This window comes from Drosophila kikkawai, chromosome X, assembly GCF_030179895.1.
Source record: "Drosophila kikkawai strain 14028-0561.14 chromosome X, DkikHiC1v2, whole genome shotgun sequence".
NCBI lineage: Eukaryota > Metazoa > Arthropoda > Insecta > Diptera > Drosophilidae > Drosophila > Drosophila kikkawai.
Window position 1 is genome coordinate 18,167,403 of NC_091733.1, and position 16,829 is coordinate 18,184,231.

Consider the following 16,829-nt stretch of genomic DNA (forward strand, 5'->3'; position numbering starts at 1 on the left):
TGAAATAAATATTTATATATTTCTTAGTCAACTCTTAACTTTTAATTTCAACTTTAAAAAATTACAAATAAATTTTAAATATCCGGGATACAAAATCGGATTTGGGTATAAATATTAACTCTAAAAAAAGAAACAGATTTATTAGCGGCTTTATCCTATGCTCTGCAATCTGGAGGGAATCTAATTGCCGGATTTGTTGGCTTGTCGTAGTACCTCGGCGTAGGATAGACCGCATTTCTTGAGAGAAGTATCTGAGGTTAAGGGAGCATTGACGCATCCACGGGATATATTCAACACCTTCGAGATACTGCCCTGTGCCATGAGGTCTGGGTTACGCTGCTCGCTGGTGGGTTGACGTTTCCGGGTCACATTATCATAGCTCTGGTGGCGGTGCTGCCGGCGATTCTTCTTTTTGACACCAGCTGCTATTGTTTGGTATTCCTGGGGCTTTCGCTGAAGTGGCTTCCGCAAGCGTCCATTCTCCACAATAGACTTAATGGGAGAGGGCTCACAGACCGCACTCGGCTTGGAGGCGGTTGTCGGAGGTTGTAGGGGCTTTCTGGCCGAGGATACCACCTTAGGAGATTCCTTCTTCAGGGATTTAGCAATTATGGCACTTCCCTGAATCAATCCCGGCTTATCGTCGGACTTTTGCTCCTGGTAGAGTTTCCAATGCTCGCCGGGATGTTTACGAAACTGAGATTCGTTGGTCTGGCTGTACTTGCTGTCCGTTCCATAGGAGACACCCGACGAGGAGCTCTCCGTCTCCCAGAGTTCAATAGGCGCAATATTGAGCTTTACCACGAATTCCTTTGACCTACTTTCCTTCTTTTTGTGCTTCAAGCCTGGAGAAGCATCCCAGTCGCTGGTCTTTTTGGCCTCGGCAAGATTTCTCGAGGCGCTGGAAGTCCGCTGAACCTCTAGCAAAGCCTCAAATTTCTCGACTACTTCGTGATAAGGATTTAAGCTTTCATTGGCGTTCAGTTGGAGATCGTTGGCGGTTTTCAGAAAGCGATCCTGGGAGGTGCTTCCACTGCGAGAGATCACTTCCGAGGAGGCAGGGATTGACTGCTCGTCGAGATCTTGTTTGATGAATCGCAGGCAGCGTGTGCACAACTGGCCCTGTACCACCTCGTCTAGGAGTGAGAGCTCTCCTTGCAGGGACATCGTTTCATGGCTGCCACTGGCTTCGGCCAGGCGACCCTGCAGGCTTTGGTTCTCCTGGATGATGGCCCCCAGCTGCTCCTCCAGATCAGCGCAACGCTGCTGCTCGGCGAGAAAGTCCTGCTTGGTGGTTTCCATTTCACGTAGCAGCCTGTCCAGCTCCTTCCTGTCTTCGCTGTTCAGGAAATTCTCTTTGACTGAGTTGGCATGACAAAGCGAGTGGTTCTCGGCCGGGACTTTGGCTTGAAACTGGTGATAAACCATTTCCTGGTTGTTGGAAATGGTTAACTTGGTGTGGCGCTCCTGCCGATGACGCTCGACCTTGCTCAGCGACTGCCGGGCCAAGCTCAGCTGCAGGGTCAGATCCTCACAGCGCGCTTCCAGGACTTCGGCATTAGTGGTCAGCAGCTGGTTCTGCTTTTTGGCGCGACTCTTCTCCACAGTCAGCCGCTGGTTGACCCGCTCCAGCTCCTGAATCCCAGCGTCCACCTGCTCAAGTACCTTGACCCGGGTGTCGTTCTCTTCGGCCAAGGCATTGATGTGTTTGCGCAGATGAACTATCTCGCGCTCTTGCTCCTTTGCCTTGGCCTTGTACAACTTCATCTGCGTGTCCAGTTCATTGTTGCGCTCCAGCAGGGTTTTTTCGAGTTCCGCGGCCAGCTGCAGATCGTTTAGCCTGAACTTGGAGACACTGCTTTCTAAAGCCTCCATCTTGTGGTTCTTTTCAGGTAAAAAAACCCTGCAAAAATGTTGTAAGAGTCGGCTTATATTTTATTTATGGCCTTACGGATACGTGTTGGGGTTTGGGTTTCTTTCAAATTGAAATTCACAGGCAACTAGACTTAAAGTTCTTTGACAATATCGTCCAAAGTTTGTTTACCTTTCTACAATAACCTATTACTGGTAAGGCGAACTCTTCACTTCTCTTTAATTTCTTTTAGATAAGCATTTACTCGTTACTCGAGTTTTCAAATATTTGATATACTTCTCTCCTTGTTAATTTTTAAATTAATTTACATTTAATTAGTGGAGTTAGCAGAGTCTTGTTAACTATAAACAAATAAAATTAAATTATATTTCGCACAAGCAAACAATATTTAAACGCAGTTAAATACTAAATTGCCAGCTGATAGAAGAGTCAACAGGACAACGGTGGGCCTCTGTTAGTTCAGCGGAAAAGGAAAAATAAGGGTAGACCAGAGGGGACACCTGGAGCAACAAGAAGGGCGTGGCACGTTCTCCTTGCGAAATCTGTCCCAATCTCCGCTTTTTTGCCATCCTTCGACTTGGGATTCGCCCTTCAATTGCGGACTGAAGGTGAACAAATTGACAAAGGCGTCAAAGTGAAGTTGCTCATCAGGACTTTCTCCGTCCTTAGCCTCCTTCCATACCGTTCCACCCGTTCCACCCCACTCCTTTGTGCACTCTTCCACTGACTGGCCTACCTTTGGGCTTAGTTTTTGTACCTGATTTCTCTTTTACCTAAACACACGGGGAGAAATATACAGGGAGTTTGCAATCTTAGACTATATTTTAAATAAAAATAAAAGAGTTTACAAAATTATTTACATATTAAATATTACATTATTTATATATATATATTTATATTTACATTATTTAAGCTATCCATGTTTTTATCCGCACATATTTTCAGCTTAGCTTCCGTTGACTCTTAGGCCACATTACGCATACGCCGCGTGTGACGCATTTTTTTTCCGGTGGCTAAAAAGGGGAAAAGGAAGGAAGTAGCAGAGGCCAGAGTTCAGCTGCGTGTGGTTCGCCTCTGTTGCCTTCAAAAATGAAATTAAATGCCTTTGATTTATTTATTTATCGTTCCACATCCACGGTTGGAGTCCCACTGGTCCTGGTGGCTTTCCTTTTGATTTTTTTTTCTCATCTTTTCATCATGGAAGGAAAGGTCGCTGAAAGGGGAATTGGTTAATAGAGAGAATTTAAAGAAGGCTGTTGGCAGCACAATTTGTTGCTTTTTTTTTCGTAATATTCACATAAATTATGCAGTTCTGGTCAAAGAGAAGTTAGCCAGGGTCAGCAAAGGCAAGCGGAAACAGCTGTAAATCAAATGAAACAGAGTACACAATTAAAGAAAATATTATTTACCAGACGAATATTTCAAAATATATTTAATTACAAATTTCCTAAATATTTTTCTATACTTTTCTCATATTTGACTTGCTTGGACCTATTTGAAAATGTCAGAACCGATCGGAAAAGGATCAATTGCAGGCCAAGTGGTGACGCAAAAAGTCCTTCAGCTCAAACACTTCTCCATGCCCAATTCCCGAATTTAGAGCCACTGTCATCGTCGTCGCCATCATCAGCATCCGTAGCGTTGCTAACATTCTCGCTGCACCTGCGGCTGTGCCATAACTTTGTCAAGTGCCACTCAACACACACACACACACACAGATCCACGGCACACAGACAGGCACAGATCCAAGGGAAAACCAGCAAAACTGCAATCAAAGAAACCAAAATGAAAAAAAAACCCTCAAAAATATAAAAAACTGAGGATAGCTGTTGGAGACCGAATCTAAGGCTACCCTTACAGGTCTCCCTTTTTACTGATATTTTGCTTCAGACTGAGAATTATTTTTAAATGATATTGATAACGATTTTCCCAAATATTTCCTACCTATTTTAATCGATCTATAACCTAATTGATCTCTCTGCAATTTTAAAATATATAATTACATTGACTTTCACGTCATATATCGATACTATATCGGTACATTTTGCCATCTCTAATCATATCCTAGTCTCTGAGTTTATTTCAAATATATTTGAATGCCTTCAGCATGTGTACAATATCGAGTCAAACAAATTCACGCCCAGTTCAAAAAATCAAACAAAAAACGAAAGTGGCGCGAGGGTGGAAATGGGGAAAAACGGGGGCAAAGGTGGGTTAACAACAAGCTAACTGAGCAATGTCACATGGAGCAGCTACAACAATGGGGAAACAACAAGTACAACAAGAGCTTGGCACAAAAGCAGCTGCCAAATCCGTGGAAAACGATGTGGAAAGTGGCAAGCGTCGAGGGGAAAACAACACACACACAAAAAATAAAGAAAAAAGAGCAGCTTCTGACGGAGTTTCACTTATTTATTCTTGTTCGATTGTAAAAATGAATGAAAACTAGGCATGTTTAGTTGAATCATAGAAAAGGTGTTTAATTTGTATTTACTTGAATTTTATTTTAAATATTGTAACTTTATCTCAAAAGTAAAAGATAAAAGTCAAAGGACTCAACGTCGTCTCATCGATGTCTTATATTTTTCCAAGTCTTTCCTCGACTTTCTGAACTTTTTTTCTACCCAATGCAATTTCCTTCAACCTCCGGTGGGCCGCACAGTAGGACTCAATAGCGCGCTTACCTTTGCTATGAATTTTGCTAAGAATTCAACTCAATCAAGCCCACTGTGCGCTTTTCAATTGCATTGACGGCATTGGTATATATGTCAAATCTTTTGCGTTAACTTCATGTTCAGGTCGTAAAAAAATCTGTCTCGACAAGGAAAAGTTGACTGCCGGTCTTCAGTTTCCTTTCGCAATTTCCTGTCGTGCGTTGGGCGCCAATTATTTGGCCGGACGATGCTCAGAGAGGACGATGACAGTCATCAAAAGGGGATCGATGGCAGCTCAACAGGTTGTCCTCGTTCCCCTCCCTAAAAAAATAGACGCCGGCATATTTGCTTTTTCATTAACAAGACATGGAAATACTTGTTATAATTTTTTGCTACCGGGTATCTCATAGTCGTGGCTGTGTATTCCGCTTGGCTTTGATTAAGCGGAGGTAAACTTTGTTGTCAGTCTATTGATGGCTTTGACTGCCTTTGAGCACAGTTTCTTTCCCCAAGACTGTGTGTAATTTTTGTCAATTTTAATGGCAGTTTGCATGTTTGTTTTAACCATCACTCAATAGAGCTATCTTTGTTGCCCATGGGACAAACTTTCACTTCGATTTGCCGCCAGGCTGACTTTTGACTCAACTTTCAATCGATGAGCGTGTCCTTTGCCTCCTCCTGTGATTGTGAGTTCTTCTTTATTTATATGGCCCAGGATTTTTATCGCTTCAACCACATAGAAGTCGACAGACGACAACAATTTTGCACAAATTATTCTCGAAAAGTTTTGCCTTTCTTGTTTTTGGTTTCACTTCGGTTACCTTTTCTCTATAATATCCAGTATTTCCAAGAGCTTGCGGGTTAATTGTTTGAGGGGGAATTGTACTGGGAAAAGAATATAATATCGATATATTTCATTTTCGATACTTAAAATTTCGATAAATCAAACTTTAGTTTATTTTTGATACAATCACAAAGGAATCGAGGCGTGGGGCACGCTCATCGATTGAAAGCCAGCTTAGACCCTGGTCTTGGCTGGTGTTTTTGCTGGGTACTCAGCTGTCGGGCACAGTCTGAGCACCTTTACTCTTGGTCTTGTATTGTTCTAGCTTGTCATTGATCAGCGTCTGGAAAACAATCACCTTTGATGCTGGCAAGAGGGAAGTAAGTAGGTAGCTCTACTGGCGGGAGAAATGCAAAAAGTTTAAGCTCAGAGTCGAAATAATGATGTGCCTCGTCGGTGTCTTTCACTTTCAAGTGGCAAAAGGGGGCGGCAAATGCAAACGACTGTTAGAGACAACAACAACAACAACAGATGGCAAACATTTTAGTCATCAATTTTTCCAACTCCCGCCTCAATTTCCGTTTCCGCTTCGTGCGTCGCCTTCCTCCCAGTCATTTTCCAGCCGAGCGCTGCTAGCCCAGATCTTAACCGCTTTTCCTTGAGCCATTAGCTTTTCATTAGCAACTTTTATGGTCGTCGATTTGCCGGCTTTTAATTAGCAAGAAGCCGCAACAAGCTTAAACAGCATTTTCAACTTTTTTTATGGTCCCCCGAAAAACTGATAAACAGAAATATGCTTTGATTGTTTGACGAGGCCGGGGAGGGAAGGTATTGTGATTTTCCTAATCGCTTAACGATGTACAAACTTTACGATTATATATAGTATGGGAGTGTATTAATGATGGCAATGGAACTGGGCACAGTTGGAAAAGGGTGCGGGGAATGTATAAATAAATATAAATATTTTCCAAATAAGTTGGAAATGTAAAACATATTTCTTGGAAGTAAACCCAGGGTGTACGTGAATAAATCTGGGTTATTATTTATATAATTTTATATGATTAAACAAATATTATGTAAGTTGTTTTATTTACTAATTAATTAATTGATTAAATATCTTGTTTTCTTTTTCCTTTGACCCACTGTGCTGCTCAGGCATCGTTTACGGCCCGGGTGATTATTCTGGGAGGCAGGAGCCAATGGCTTCCGTTTCGCATGCCAGCCGGATCATTATTTCTGTTAAATTTTTCCCCCCCATCTGCTTTTCTTTTAATGAATCCAACGACCGACGGTGGGCTGAGCATTTTCGGGGGAGGGGGCCGAAGGTGGGGTCACACGCACACACACACACACGAGAGGCAAGCTTAAAACTGGAAACTCAATTAGGTTGCTGCCGAGGACTCATCGCTGCCTTGTCCAACACATGAGAGGGCATGGGCATGGGCACAGAGCTCCCTGGGAGGAAGGTGGGGGGTATCAAAATCACAGCGACAACAGAAAGTACACGCGAAGTACAACAATTACACGAGTTTGGGGCCGAAGAGCGGGGGGCTGGAGGCGACAAAACTAAATACCCAGCAAGTGGAAAGTGGAAAACGGAAACGGAAATGGCACACAGTAAGTGAGAGATGGCGGGAAGTGGTGTATATAGAGTACGGGCAAGTGAATGACTCTGTGTGTGTGAGTTGCCAGTAATTCATAGAAGTAGCAGCCAAAAAAACATTAAAGTTTTCGCAATTAACAAGAACTACAAAGTTCTCTCATATAAAAGAAACTTGTATGTAGTTCAATAAATATTTTAGAAATGATTTTATTCTTGATTAAAAGCTAAACTCTGTTATTTTTGTGCAGTGCATCCCTCATAGCATCCATGACCATGTCAGCATTTTTAACTCTAGCATGTTTAAAAAACGAAAAACGGGGGGGCTGAGGCGAAGACAAACGAATCCGGGACATGCCAGCCCAAAAACTGAGCCACTACCGCTGCCCAAATATCATCGCCCCCGCTCTCCGTTGCCATTGTCCTAGTGGTGCCTCTGCCTCTGTCTCTGTCGGCGCTTTGTCGGTTCTGGTCCTGGTTCTGGTCTGTTCAAAAGCTTGCCAAGAGCAGAGAGCAGAGAGCAGAGCTCTTCAATTCAATTCAACTGCGCCATGTTCATTGTTTATTTTTCATTTAATTTTACACATTTTTTTTGTTCTCCCCTGCTTTCTATAGCCGTGCTGTTTTTTTTTTGTTTGCCTCCATCTTTGGAGAAGAGAGGGTGTGAGTCTATTTGGCACTCATGGCATACCCTGTAAATGTTGTCTAAAGGTATGTCACATATTCTCTATTAAACCAATCCTCATAAAGGACATCTATTGTATGTTCAATTAACACTTTTAATATCTTTTATACACAAATACCAATAATAATCTCTAATAAGCACTTGCATATTTTAGGGAGTTTCAAGTTTGCTCGTTACTCATCTTATTGGTAATCGATTACATCGATGGTAATTAATTACATTATTTTTAATAATTACTTTAAAATGTCCATCTCCTTTTATTTGCTTATAAAAACATTACTTTCTTCTTATTACAAAGCAAGTAAGAAAGCTATAGTTAAGAGTGATAGACTGTACCCAAAAAATAAAAAGAACCAGTTCTGAGCCAAGGTTCGACACTCGGCTAACCATTTCACACGAGATTGGGCCCCAGTGCGAAAGAGATAGAAATAAAACAATTTTATTGTTCTAAAAGTTTAATATAATAATACGCTTATTAATGATTTAAGTGCTTACAGATTAGGATTAAAGCTGGAAATAAAATTCCAACGATTTGTTTTATAATTTTGATTTGTTAGATTTACTAGAAATCACTTTACAGATGTTTTAATTATAGAATTATCCCTTCCTAGGAGGTATTTTCCCATTTGTTTTTATCATCCAGCTAACCTTCTCATAGTCCTTATACTATCCACTTTTTTGTGTCTAGTTTCAGCTCGTCTCGTCGGCAGCAAAAATTCAATTATGGGAACGAAACGAAACGGAACTGAGGAGAACGGGGGGGGGCATGGGCGGAAGTGGGCGGGGCCGAGGTCATCTGATGGTGCGAAAAAAGGGGCGGCTGTGGGGTATGTGGGGATTTTCCAAGGGCGGTGCGGAGTGAAGTGGCGACCAAATTTTTCGGCGCGTAAATGACAAAAGTTTTGTAGCACTCGAATGTTGATCTTTAGTCAGGTCTAGGATAGGGGCGGGTGCAAGGCGTGGGATGTAGGCGTCGGGGGCGTGGCAAGTGGAACACACGTTAAGCGGGGCAACATCGTTAGCTAACTGACAGTGCAAGAAGCGGGGAGTGGCGCTGGCCTGTAAGTGGCATCCTTGAAAGTTGCGTTCAGGCACCGCACGCAATTTTCTGCAATAACAAAAAAAAAAAAAAGAAAAGGCTCAGCATTTCCCTGCCCAACGCCCACTTCAAAAAATGTGAAAAAAGAAAGATGAAAAAAAAAAAGAGGAATAAAAGTATATAATAAAATCAAAACAAAGGTCATTACGAAAAGAGAGAGAGAGTGTGTGGGAGGGTGAATGCGCGAATGTTTGACTGCTCTGCTAGGGGCTCTGCACTGCAACAAAATACAAGTATTAGGAAATTTAATAATTTAATTTACAAATTCCATGAAATATTTAAAAACAAATCGAGAGTCGAAACTTCAAAAGGCTGAATTTTGTTTTGTTTGTACAAATAAACCGCTCTATTGATAGCAATTCCATACAATTTCCATTTTAAGAAGGCATCCAAACAGTTTAAGGTCATACTGTACATTATTTAAGGTATTAAAACAGCAAAATATGTATTATTAAAATATGTATTCATGTGAAAAATGCACTCTCTTAAATAAAATCCTAAATAATTGAATATGAAATTAAGAAAAAGCTTTTTGACACCCTTTGACCTAGTTTCTGGATACCATACATTCACATTCATTCCCCCCTCCGGTTTTCCCCAGTGTATATGTGTGCCGGACTGAGACAGGATCTGAGAAGCTGAGGCTGAGCCTGACAGGAGCTGAACTGAACTCGAGTTCTGCAGTTGGCAGACAGCTGCGACAGCCACGAGCTCTCTGCCCCAGACTGGCCCAAAATGTGCCAAATTGAGATAAAGAACCATTGAGAATTTAAAACTTAGTTGCAGCTTGACTTGGGCGCTGCTCCAGTACTACATATACATATGTAGGATTTATAAACAAAAATTAGACAAGTACATTTAAAGTATATATTTTACATACTGATTTACCTCTCCCTGTACATAGGCGAAGTCCTGGGGGGAGACGGATGATTGGGCAACCATTAGAGATCATGGTCCGAGTGGCAGGAGGATGCTGAACAATGGCCGGGAGCCCTTTGTTCACTGCCACCGAAAATTATTACTTATGAGCGCGTCCTGCCAGCGAGGCTCGTCGTTGTCGTCCTCGTCCTCGTCGTTGTCGTCCTCGTCCTCGTCCTTTTGTTCGGTCTGTCTGCGGTTTGTCTAACGAGGCACCAGGCCATATTGTTTTCAAAAAAACAATAACAGCTGGCAGAAAATGGAGAAATGTCGGAGGAGTTTGAGTCTCATGGCAAATGGGCCGGGGAGGCTACATAAAAGCAGGACAATGAGCGACGTTCGGCGGAAAGTCGACAACAATTAAATTAAATAAACTTGCTTCAAATGTTATGTAAATACAGCGCTCGACTCGCTAATTGAGTTGTCGTTGTTGTTGTCGTTATCCTTCTGCCTTGCCTGTCAGCCTGCCAGGCATTTAGCCTTCCAGCCTTGCTTTTTATACCCTCTTTTGAGGGCATGGAAAAATACTTACCTTATGATCATATCAACGGCTAAACAGTTGCAGTAACAAAAGACTTGATATATATTTATATCAGTCAAAGGATTGCCTTTGTTTTTTTAATTTTAATTTAAAGTTTTAGGCCTGAGCTTGAAAGTTGTCATTGCAAAGTTAATTATTTGAAATTAATCAAGATCTATAGAATTGATTAAAATGATTTCCATCAACAAAGTGATTATTTGTAAGGGTATTTTATACAATTTTAAGGCACTTAGTTTCCTTAGGTTGTGCTTGCCTTTCAGCAGAACTGAGCAAAGGGTGATGGCTACCTCTAGCTCTTCTTCATCCTGATCCTTGCCTCATCTCGCTATGAATGATGGATGAACTTAATTTTTATTGCGCGACCTTGAAAACCTTGCAACCCTTCGGCCCAAGTTATTAACCGGGAAATATCAATCAGCATTTTACACTAGACTGCCAGAGCGGCGGATGTGTCAGAAAAAGGACGAGGGACACAGGACAAGGGACGAGGCACGTGGGAAAAGGGCAGGGTTTTACCTCCCCCCTTTGCCATCCATTGAAACAAAACATTTTAATTAATTGAGGCGGAAAATGCTTGGCTGCCGGGGTTGCATGTTGTCAACTTTGGGGCTTCGGAAGAAGGATTGGGCTTGGGCTTGGGCTTGGGCTTAGGCCCGGGCTGGGTTTGGTCTCTGGCTCACGAGATACTTGGCTATCTGACGAGGGGCAAGGGTCCTGGAACGATTTGCTTCACTTTGTATGCTTAATGGCTCAATGATGTGCTCCCAGGTTCATTGAAATAAGTGCCCAAGTATGTGCTATATTCGCACGCGTATTTTTAATGAATTTTTCTCCTTTCTGGTTTCACTTGCTTTTTATTATTCTGCGAGATTTTTTTCATTGTTTTTTTTTGTTGCGGTTTGGCGCCATCAAAAAGGGAAAAGATTGAAAAGCCGACTTATTAAGTGGGTTAAATTGATGCGGGATAATACGGGCGGGTAAGTTCGATAAGCCCGATGGGTTTTCGGGTGGGTTAAGTTGGATTATGAGCGGCCGTTTGCCAAGTGAATTGGGATAGGATCGATTGAAAGGGGCTACAAGTTGGCCAAGTAAAATTACAAACAGCAAATTTGGCTAATTGGAAGTATAAGAATATGAAATATAAACCAAACAGGGTCTTATTATTCTCTCATTGATAAATGAGCAAGAGAAAGTTTTTTTTTTGCAATAGAAATTGTTACAAAATGCTAGTTTCTTATAGATAAATAAATATTGCACCTTCTTAGTTCGATTTAGATTTAGATTTCCTCCTAGTTAACTTAAAAATTAAAATTAAATTAAATCTCTGGCCAACATTACTGCCCATTACACTGCAACTTCTTTCTAGTATTTCCCCCTCTCTCCTGACCGCCCTTCAGTCCTTGCCAAAGCAAACCCAACCGCCAAGGAGAGCAGAGAGCTGAGAAGAGAACAGAGAGTCCTAGAACAAGCCCCAGACCGAAACCGAAACGAGACCCAGACCAAGATAATGCAAAGCCCAACACAAAAAGCATCAATTTGCATGCAAGCTGACCACCAGTAGCCCAGCGCATTCGCATATGCACTGGGAGAAATTGCTAGGGAAATCTAAAGCCTTGTACGAAATTAAGAGATATTTTTTAAGTAATTCTTTCATATTAAAATAATGCTAAAATTACCATTTAAGATGCGTATGTTGAATATTTTCAATTTAAAAATTCCATAAATTTATTTAAAATAAATAAGCCCCACAAATTGATTATTTTAAAGAATATTAAAGTCCAAATCAAACTCAATTCCTATTAGTGTACGGCCACAACTATGTGTGGTCATCTCAGTGGCCCCACGGCAGCACTTTGCTGGCAATGTTGGTGCTTCATCACAATTCAGCTAGAATCTAAATTCGTAGTAGCCACCGACACACCGAATCCCAAATCCGCGGATGTGCCCGGGATCCGGGTGCAAGAATGGTGCGCTCTCTCTTTCATTAACCTTTCTGGCATCCAACATAATTCAATTTGGCATCAAGTCGAGCATTCCGCATCCAGACTACCCCGCCATCCACCATACACCATCCGCCATGCATTCGTGCAGCTCATTTGCATTAATGCCACGCACGTGTGCAATGAAGGACGAAGGACACAGGACTGCCGACTGCGGACTGCGGACTGCAGACTGCGCACACTGCCTCAAATTTTCATAAATAAATTGATTTGCTCCAGCTGGCGTAATTGTGGCTAACTGCGGTTAACATTAATGACTGTCTATTGGGCCCATCATGTACCTTGTTAGTTAATTTGGGAGAGTCCTTGAATGGGCAAGTCCTGGTATAGTAGTTGTCTTGGGAAAAGCATGGGAAACTTCTTGGGGAGTTATCCCAAACGATTAAGGAGCTTGTAAGAGGTTAAAATTTTTCTTAAGGATGAGGCTCTCTTAAAAGAAATTCCTGAGTTTTTTACCTTTGATTTTTTGCCTTTAAATACCATTTTAAAATATTTATCTATAAAGTAGTGGCTCAGCTTAAATATAATACCAATAAATATGGCAAGCCAACTCAAGATTCAGTCAAAGACAAAATTAAAACTTATGATAAATGGCCAACTTTCTCGCACAAAAAAAAAAAAAAAAAAACGAGCAATAAATTCCACTTAAAATGAACTACTAAAAGCCACAACAACATCAACAGAAATTGGCCTACAAAAATGTAATTAAATCAAATCGCTTTTTGAGCAGATCACTCATACGCAACGTGGGCCGGCTGGCATTGACTGCACTCGCACACTCGCAGCCCTTTTAAATCAAAGGCAAAAGCCTGACAGACGGCCGTTGCGCATGCCAGGGAAATTTTAACAGCGGGGGAAATTCTTGTGCCGCAGCAGTAGATGTTAACAGTGGCACAGCAGCAGTAGCAGCATCAGCAGCATCAGCAGCATATCAATAGCAGGACCAGGAGCAGCAACAGCAACAGCAATGGCCAGCATCCTTGGCAGGACGTGCGGATGCCCGAAATCAGTATGAAACAGGACTCAGCGCTGACGGCACGCGTTTCGCCACGAGAGAGTTGCTCCTTGTTCCCAAAAAAGAGAAAAGAAATCTGAAAGAAGCTAAGAAAAACGCGCTAAAGCCGCCGCCAGTCGTCGTCGTCGTCGGTTGTTCGTTGTTTTTTTCTCGTCATTGTCGTCGTCGTCCTCGTCTTAGTCGTCGTCGTGTTGTTGTTGGGGGTCTCGTGCCCTTTATTTTGTTGTTGTTATATTGTTGTTGTTGCACCGCCGCCGCCGCTGCCTCCGTCGCTACCGCCGCCTCCTGCCCCCAAATCCAAGTGTGTGTGTCAGTGCGTCTGTGTCTGTGTCGCCTAGGCTCCTTTCTCACTATTTATTTGATTACCTTTTTATAATTTTCAATCCCTCCATATTATTGTTAATTTTTTTGGGTCACAAAAAGTAAAATAAAACATAAATGTTTTTGGGCCACAACAACACAAAACAAAACAGCCTGGCGAACAAGTTGCCTTTTGGGTTAACCATTTTTTAGTTGCTGCAACTCTGTCGCGCCCGAAACGCGTACGAAACGCGCACAAAACACAACGCTTACATAAGTTCGGTTTGGTCTTGTAAAAGCGTATTTTTGTGTGTGGTGTGCATGTGAGAGGCGTTTTTAAGGCTAGAAAATTACCTAACAACATCATGCTTAACGCAGCTAACTGAAAATTCGCTTGCAACAAAAAAAAAAAAAAAAAAAGTGCGCGCCACATTTGCAGCTGGGATGCATTTTCTTGGCGCGTTTTCTTGGCACAAGAAAAGCCACAGAGGAAACGAAAAATACAACAAAAAAAATACGAAAAATGAAAACTAGACTAGAATGGGACGGGGAATGGGGACTGTCCCTCTCCGCTCCCAAAGAAAATGGACAAGGAAAACCGAAATTGTTACACGGCCATTGTGGAGGTCGCGCCGAAAACTAAAAGAGAGCGAATTTATTTGCGAGGCTGCCAACGGGGGAATTAGTGGAAATCTATTGACTGGCAATGTTTCGTAATAATAAATTGAAAAGCGAAAAGAAGGGGCCAGCTAATACACAACTTGTTGATTGTTAGCTTAAATAAAAGGGGTGAACTGTTAATTAAATAATTAACTAAAAAGCTAAACAAGTTGAAGTAGAGGCAAGACTCCAAAGTCCTCTAGAACTTAATCTCCATTCAATTGAAATCAATTTGAATTGTTTTTATAGAATCGGGGATTTTATTAACTAATTTATATATTTTTTTATGTTAAACTTTATTCATTTTAATTACTCTTAGACCTTTTCCCCTTCCATTTTAACTTTCTTTTTCTTGATTTAGTTTTACTTTTCCTTTTCGTGAGCAACAACACGGCAGCAGCAAACCTCATAATTATTTTTTTAATATTTTTTTTATTGTTCCAAATATAAAATAAAATAATTAAAAAAATATTCACATAAAGAAAAGAAAAGAAAACGCAAAACACACACAAATTTATTGAAGAATTTGGAGAAGAAAGAAATGTGCTTGTGAGAACCGAGAACCAAATAAAAAAATAAAAACCAAAAACCCAATGCAAATTAAAACTAAAACAAGGAAACCAAAATAGGAAATAGGAATTTCCCGGCAACGTGTGTGTGTGTGTGCACACCACAACAGTAGCAGCAGGCGAAATACTTTTTGTGCCAAGGTAAGATTAGCATTAGGACGAAAGTTAATGTTTGGCTCCTTGGGTTAGACAAATATGCACGAGGACCCTTTCGAATCGAGGACCCCAGCCCATGAGGTAGTATGTGGGTTAAGCCGAGAAATGAAGGCGGATCCGGAATAAGAAATCTGGTTGCTGACAGTTTTCTTTAAGCAAATGTGGGTCTTTGTTTAAAGAATTCAAGAGAAGCCAACAAAAACAAAATAAAATGAGTTTTAAAGGTTGGCGTATGTACTTTAGGGCGAACGGAAAACCCAAAATATTTATTTAAATCTGATATAATTATTTATTTCTCTATCAAAATTGTTTTTATTATTTTTTTAAATTTTCTAGGTAGTTAAAAAAAGTCCTTGGGGGTTTTAAATCTCTTTTAAAAGGGCACCGAATTCCGAGTAAATTTTGTAGCATACTTTTGAGCGCTTTATGAAGGGTTTTCAAAAACCCAAAGAGTTCATTTGGATTGCAGCTATTTTTGCATTTAAAACTTTATATTCAAATGTAAACATTAATGTTTTGAATATCTTAACTATATATTTATTATATAGCCATTATACCATTATGCCTGACCACGCCCAGTTTAAGATTGAACTTTATATACTTTCTTTTGGCGTTTGGGGAAAACTTTTTGGGAATCGCTTCTGTGCGTATGCAGTTTTTTTTTTTTTTTTTTTTAATGTTTGCCAAACAATTTTGAGCGATTACGAAATGTATCTCTGTGTGTGTGTGTGCGCTTGATTGTGCGCTCATGTGGCTGTTGAGTGTGTTTGTGACATGAATGGCTCCAGTGGGAGTGCAAATGCCATTGTTGTTGCCGTCGTTTGTTATTATTGTTGCACTGAAAAGAAAGTGTGTTCAGATTTAATAAAAAATTGTTACATTTCAAACTAATTTTGGATTTTAATAGAATTGTAATGCTTTATTAAGTTATATTGAGGACGGCAGAGTTAGCTGCACTTTTTTAGCTAATTTCTCTCAGTGTACTGTAGCTGTTCAGTTCCCTGTGGCTGCCCAAATAGCAAACGCGCCTCTATTTATTCATTTTTGGCCAGCTTGTTGCCATTGTTCAGAGCTCTTAGCTCCCAGCTCTCCCCACACTTTGTCTCTCCTTTCTCCTCTCTCCACTTTCTGCAGTCTCCATTCTGCACTCTCCACTCTCCATTCTCTGCACTCTGAAATCTCCATTCGAATCGGTGCTTTTAATTAAATGCGACAACAATAACGATGGTAATGCCAACAGAATCAAACAAAAGCCATTCGCTGGGCATTGAGGTTGAGGGGGTAGCTCAGAGGAGCAAGTCAAGGGCCAAATGGGATCCTCGAACTGTGACCAAACAACAACAGCAAATACCGATTTGAGCATGGAAATTAAACGAACTGATTAAATGTTAAAATAGAGCCCCCAAACACTAGGGGGGCCCTTCATGGAAATGGAAACTAAATTGATGCCTGTTGTCCGTTGGCAAAGACGAAAAAGCTGAGAGAAAAGTAATTAAGCCAAGCTTGCTTAACTGCCTGACATTGGAATTTAAAGTGCTTTTTTTCAGTTTTAATCTGCATGTTAACACCAGAATAATTTACTTGGATAACTGGATATTATGTGAATGTTTTCAGAGAGCGTTTATATATATTTGCATTTAAGACAGTTTGTAACAATTTTTTTTTTGTTAAAAACATAAACTTAGCTTGGGGTTTTTACTCTTTTATTTTTGTAAGATATTCGCTTTGTTTTGATGAAAATATTCCCACATTCTAAGCCATTGCAGACCTAATTGCATTAGCCAGTTGACTTTTGTGTGCTCTTGGTCATTCCTTTTCAATATCGAGGCCAATCGGGGTCCGATCCGCAATTGGGCTAATACAGTGTGCCGGCCAGGATGACCCACTTGGCCCATTCGGCTAGTCTCCTCTTCGGCTTTGCCCCTCTCTCTCTCTCTTTCTCTCTATGGCGCTGAATGTTTTGCATTTAAATCGT

The 16,829-nt window shown here is 41.0% G+C and overlaps 2 protein-coding genes across 2 annotated transcripts in view; one reads left to right on the forward strand and one right to left on the reverse strand.

The window, feature by feature from the left end:
* LOC108071717 (cerebellar degeneration-related protein 2-like) lies at nt 1-2,011 on the reverse strand. Its single transcript, XM_041774900.2, has 2 exons — nt 1,952-2,011; nt 1-1,903 (listed from the first exon to the last, which is right to left on the reverse strand). The coding sequence occupies exon 2, from the start codon at nt 1,873-1,875 to the stop codon at nt 181-183; it is 1,695 nt and encodes a 564-aa protein (XP_041630834.1). The 5' UTR covers nt 1,876-1,903; nt 1,952-2,011; the 3' UTR covers nt 1-180.
* Nucleotides 2,012-13,437: 11,426 nt separating this feature from the next.
* nAChRalpha3 (nicotinic Acetylcholine Receptor alpha3) overlaps nt 13,438-16,829 on the forward strand; it is a 92,362-nt gene continuing 88,970 nt past the window's right edge. The window contains exons 1-2 of the mRNA XM_017173175.3: nt 13,438-13,472; nt 14,612-14,839. The gene's annotated coding sequence lies outside the window, so the exon portion shown is untranslated. The remainder of the gene's footprint in view (nt 13,473-14,611; nt 14,840-16,829) is intronic.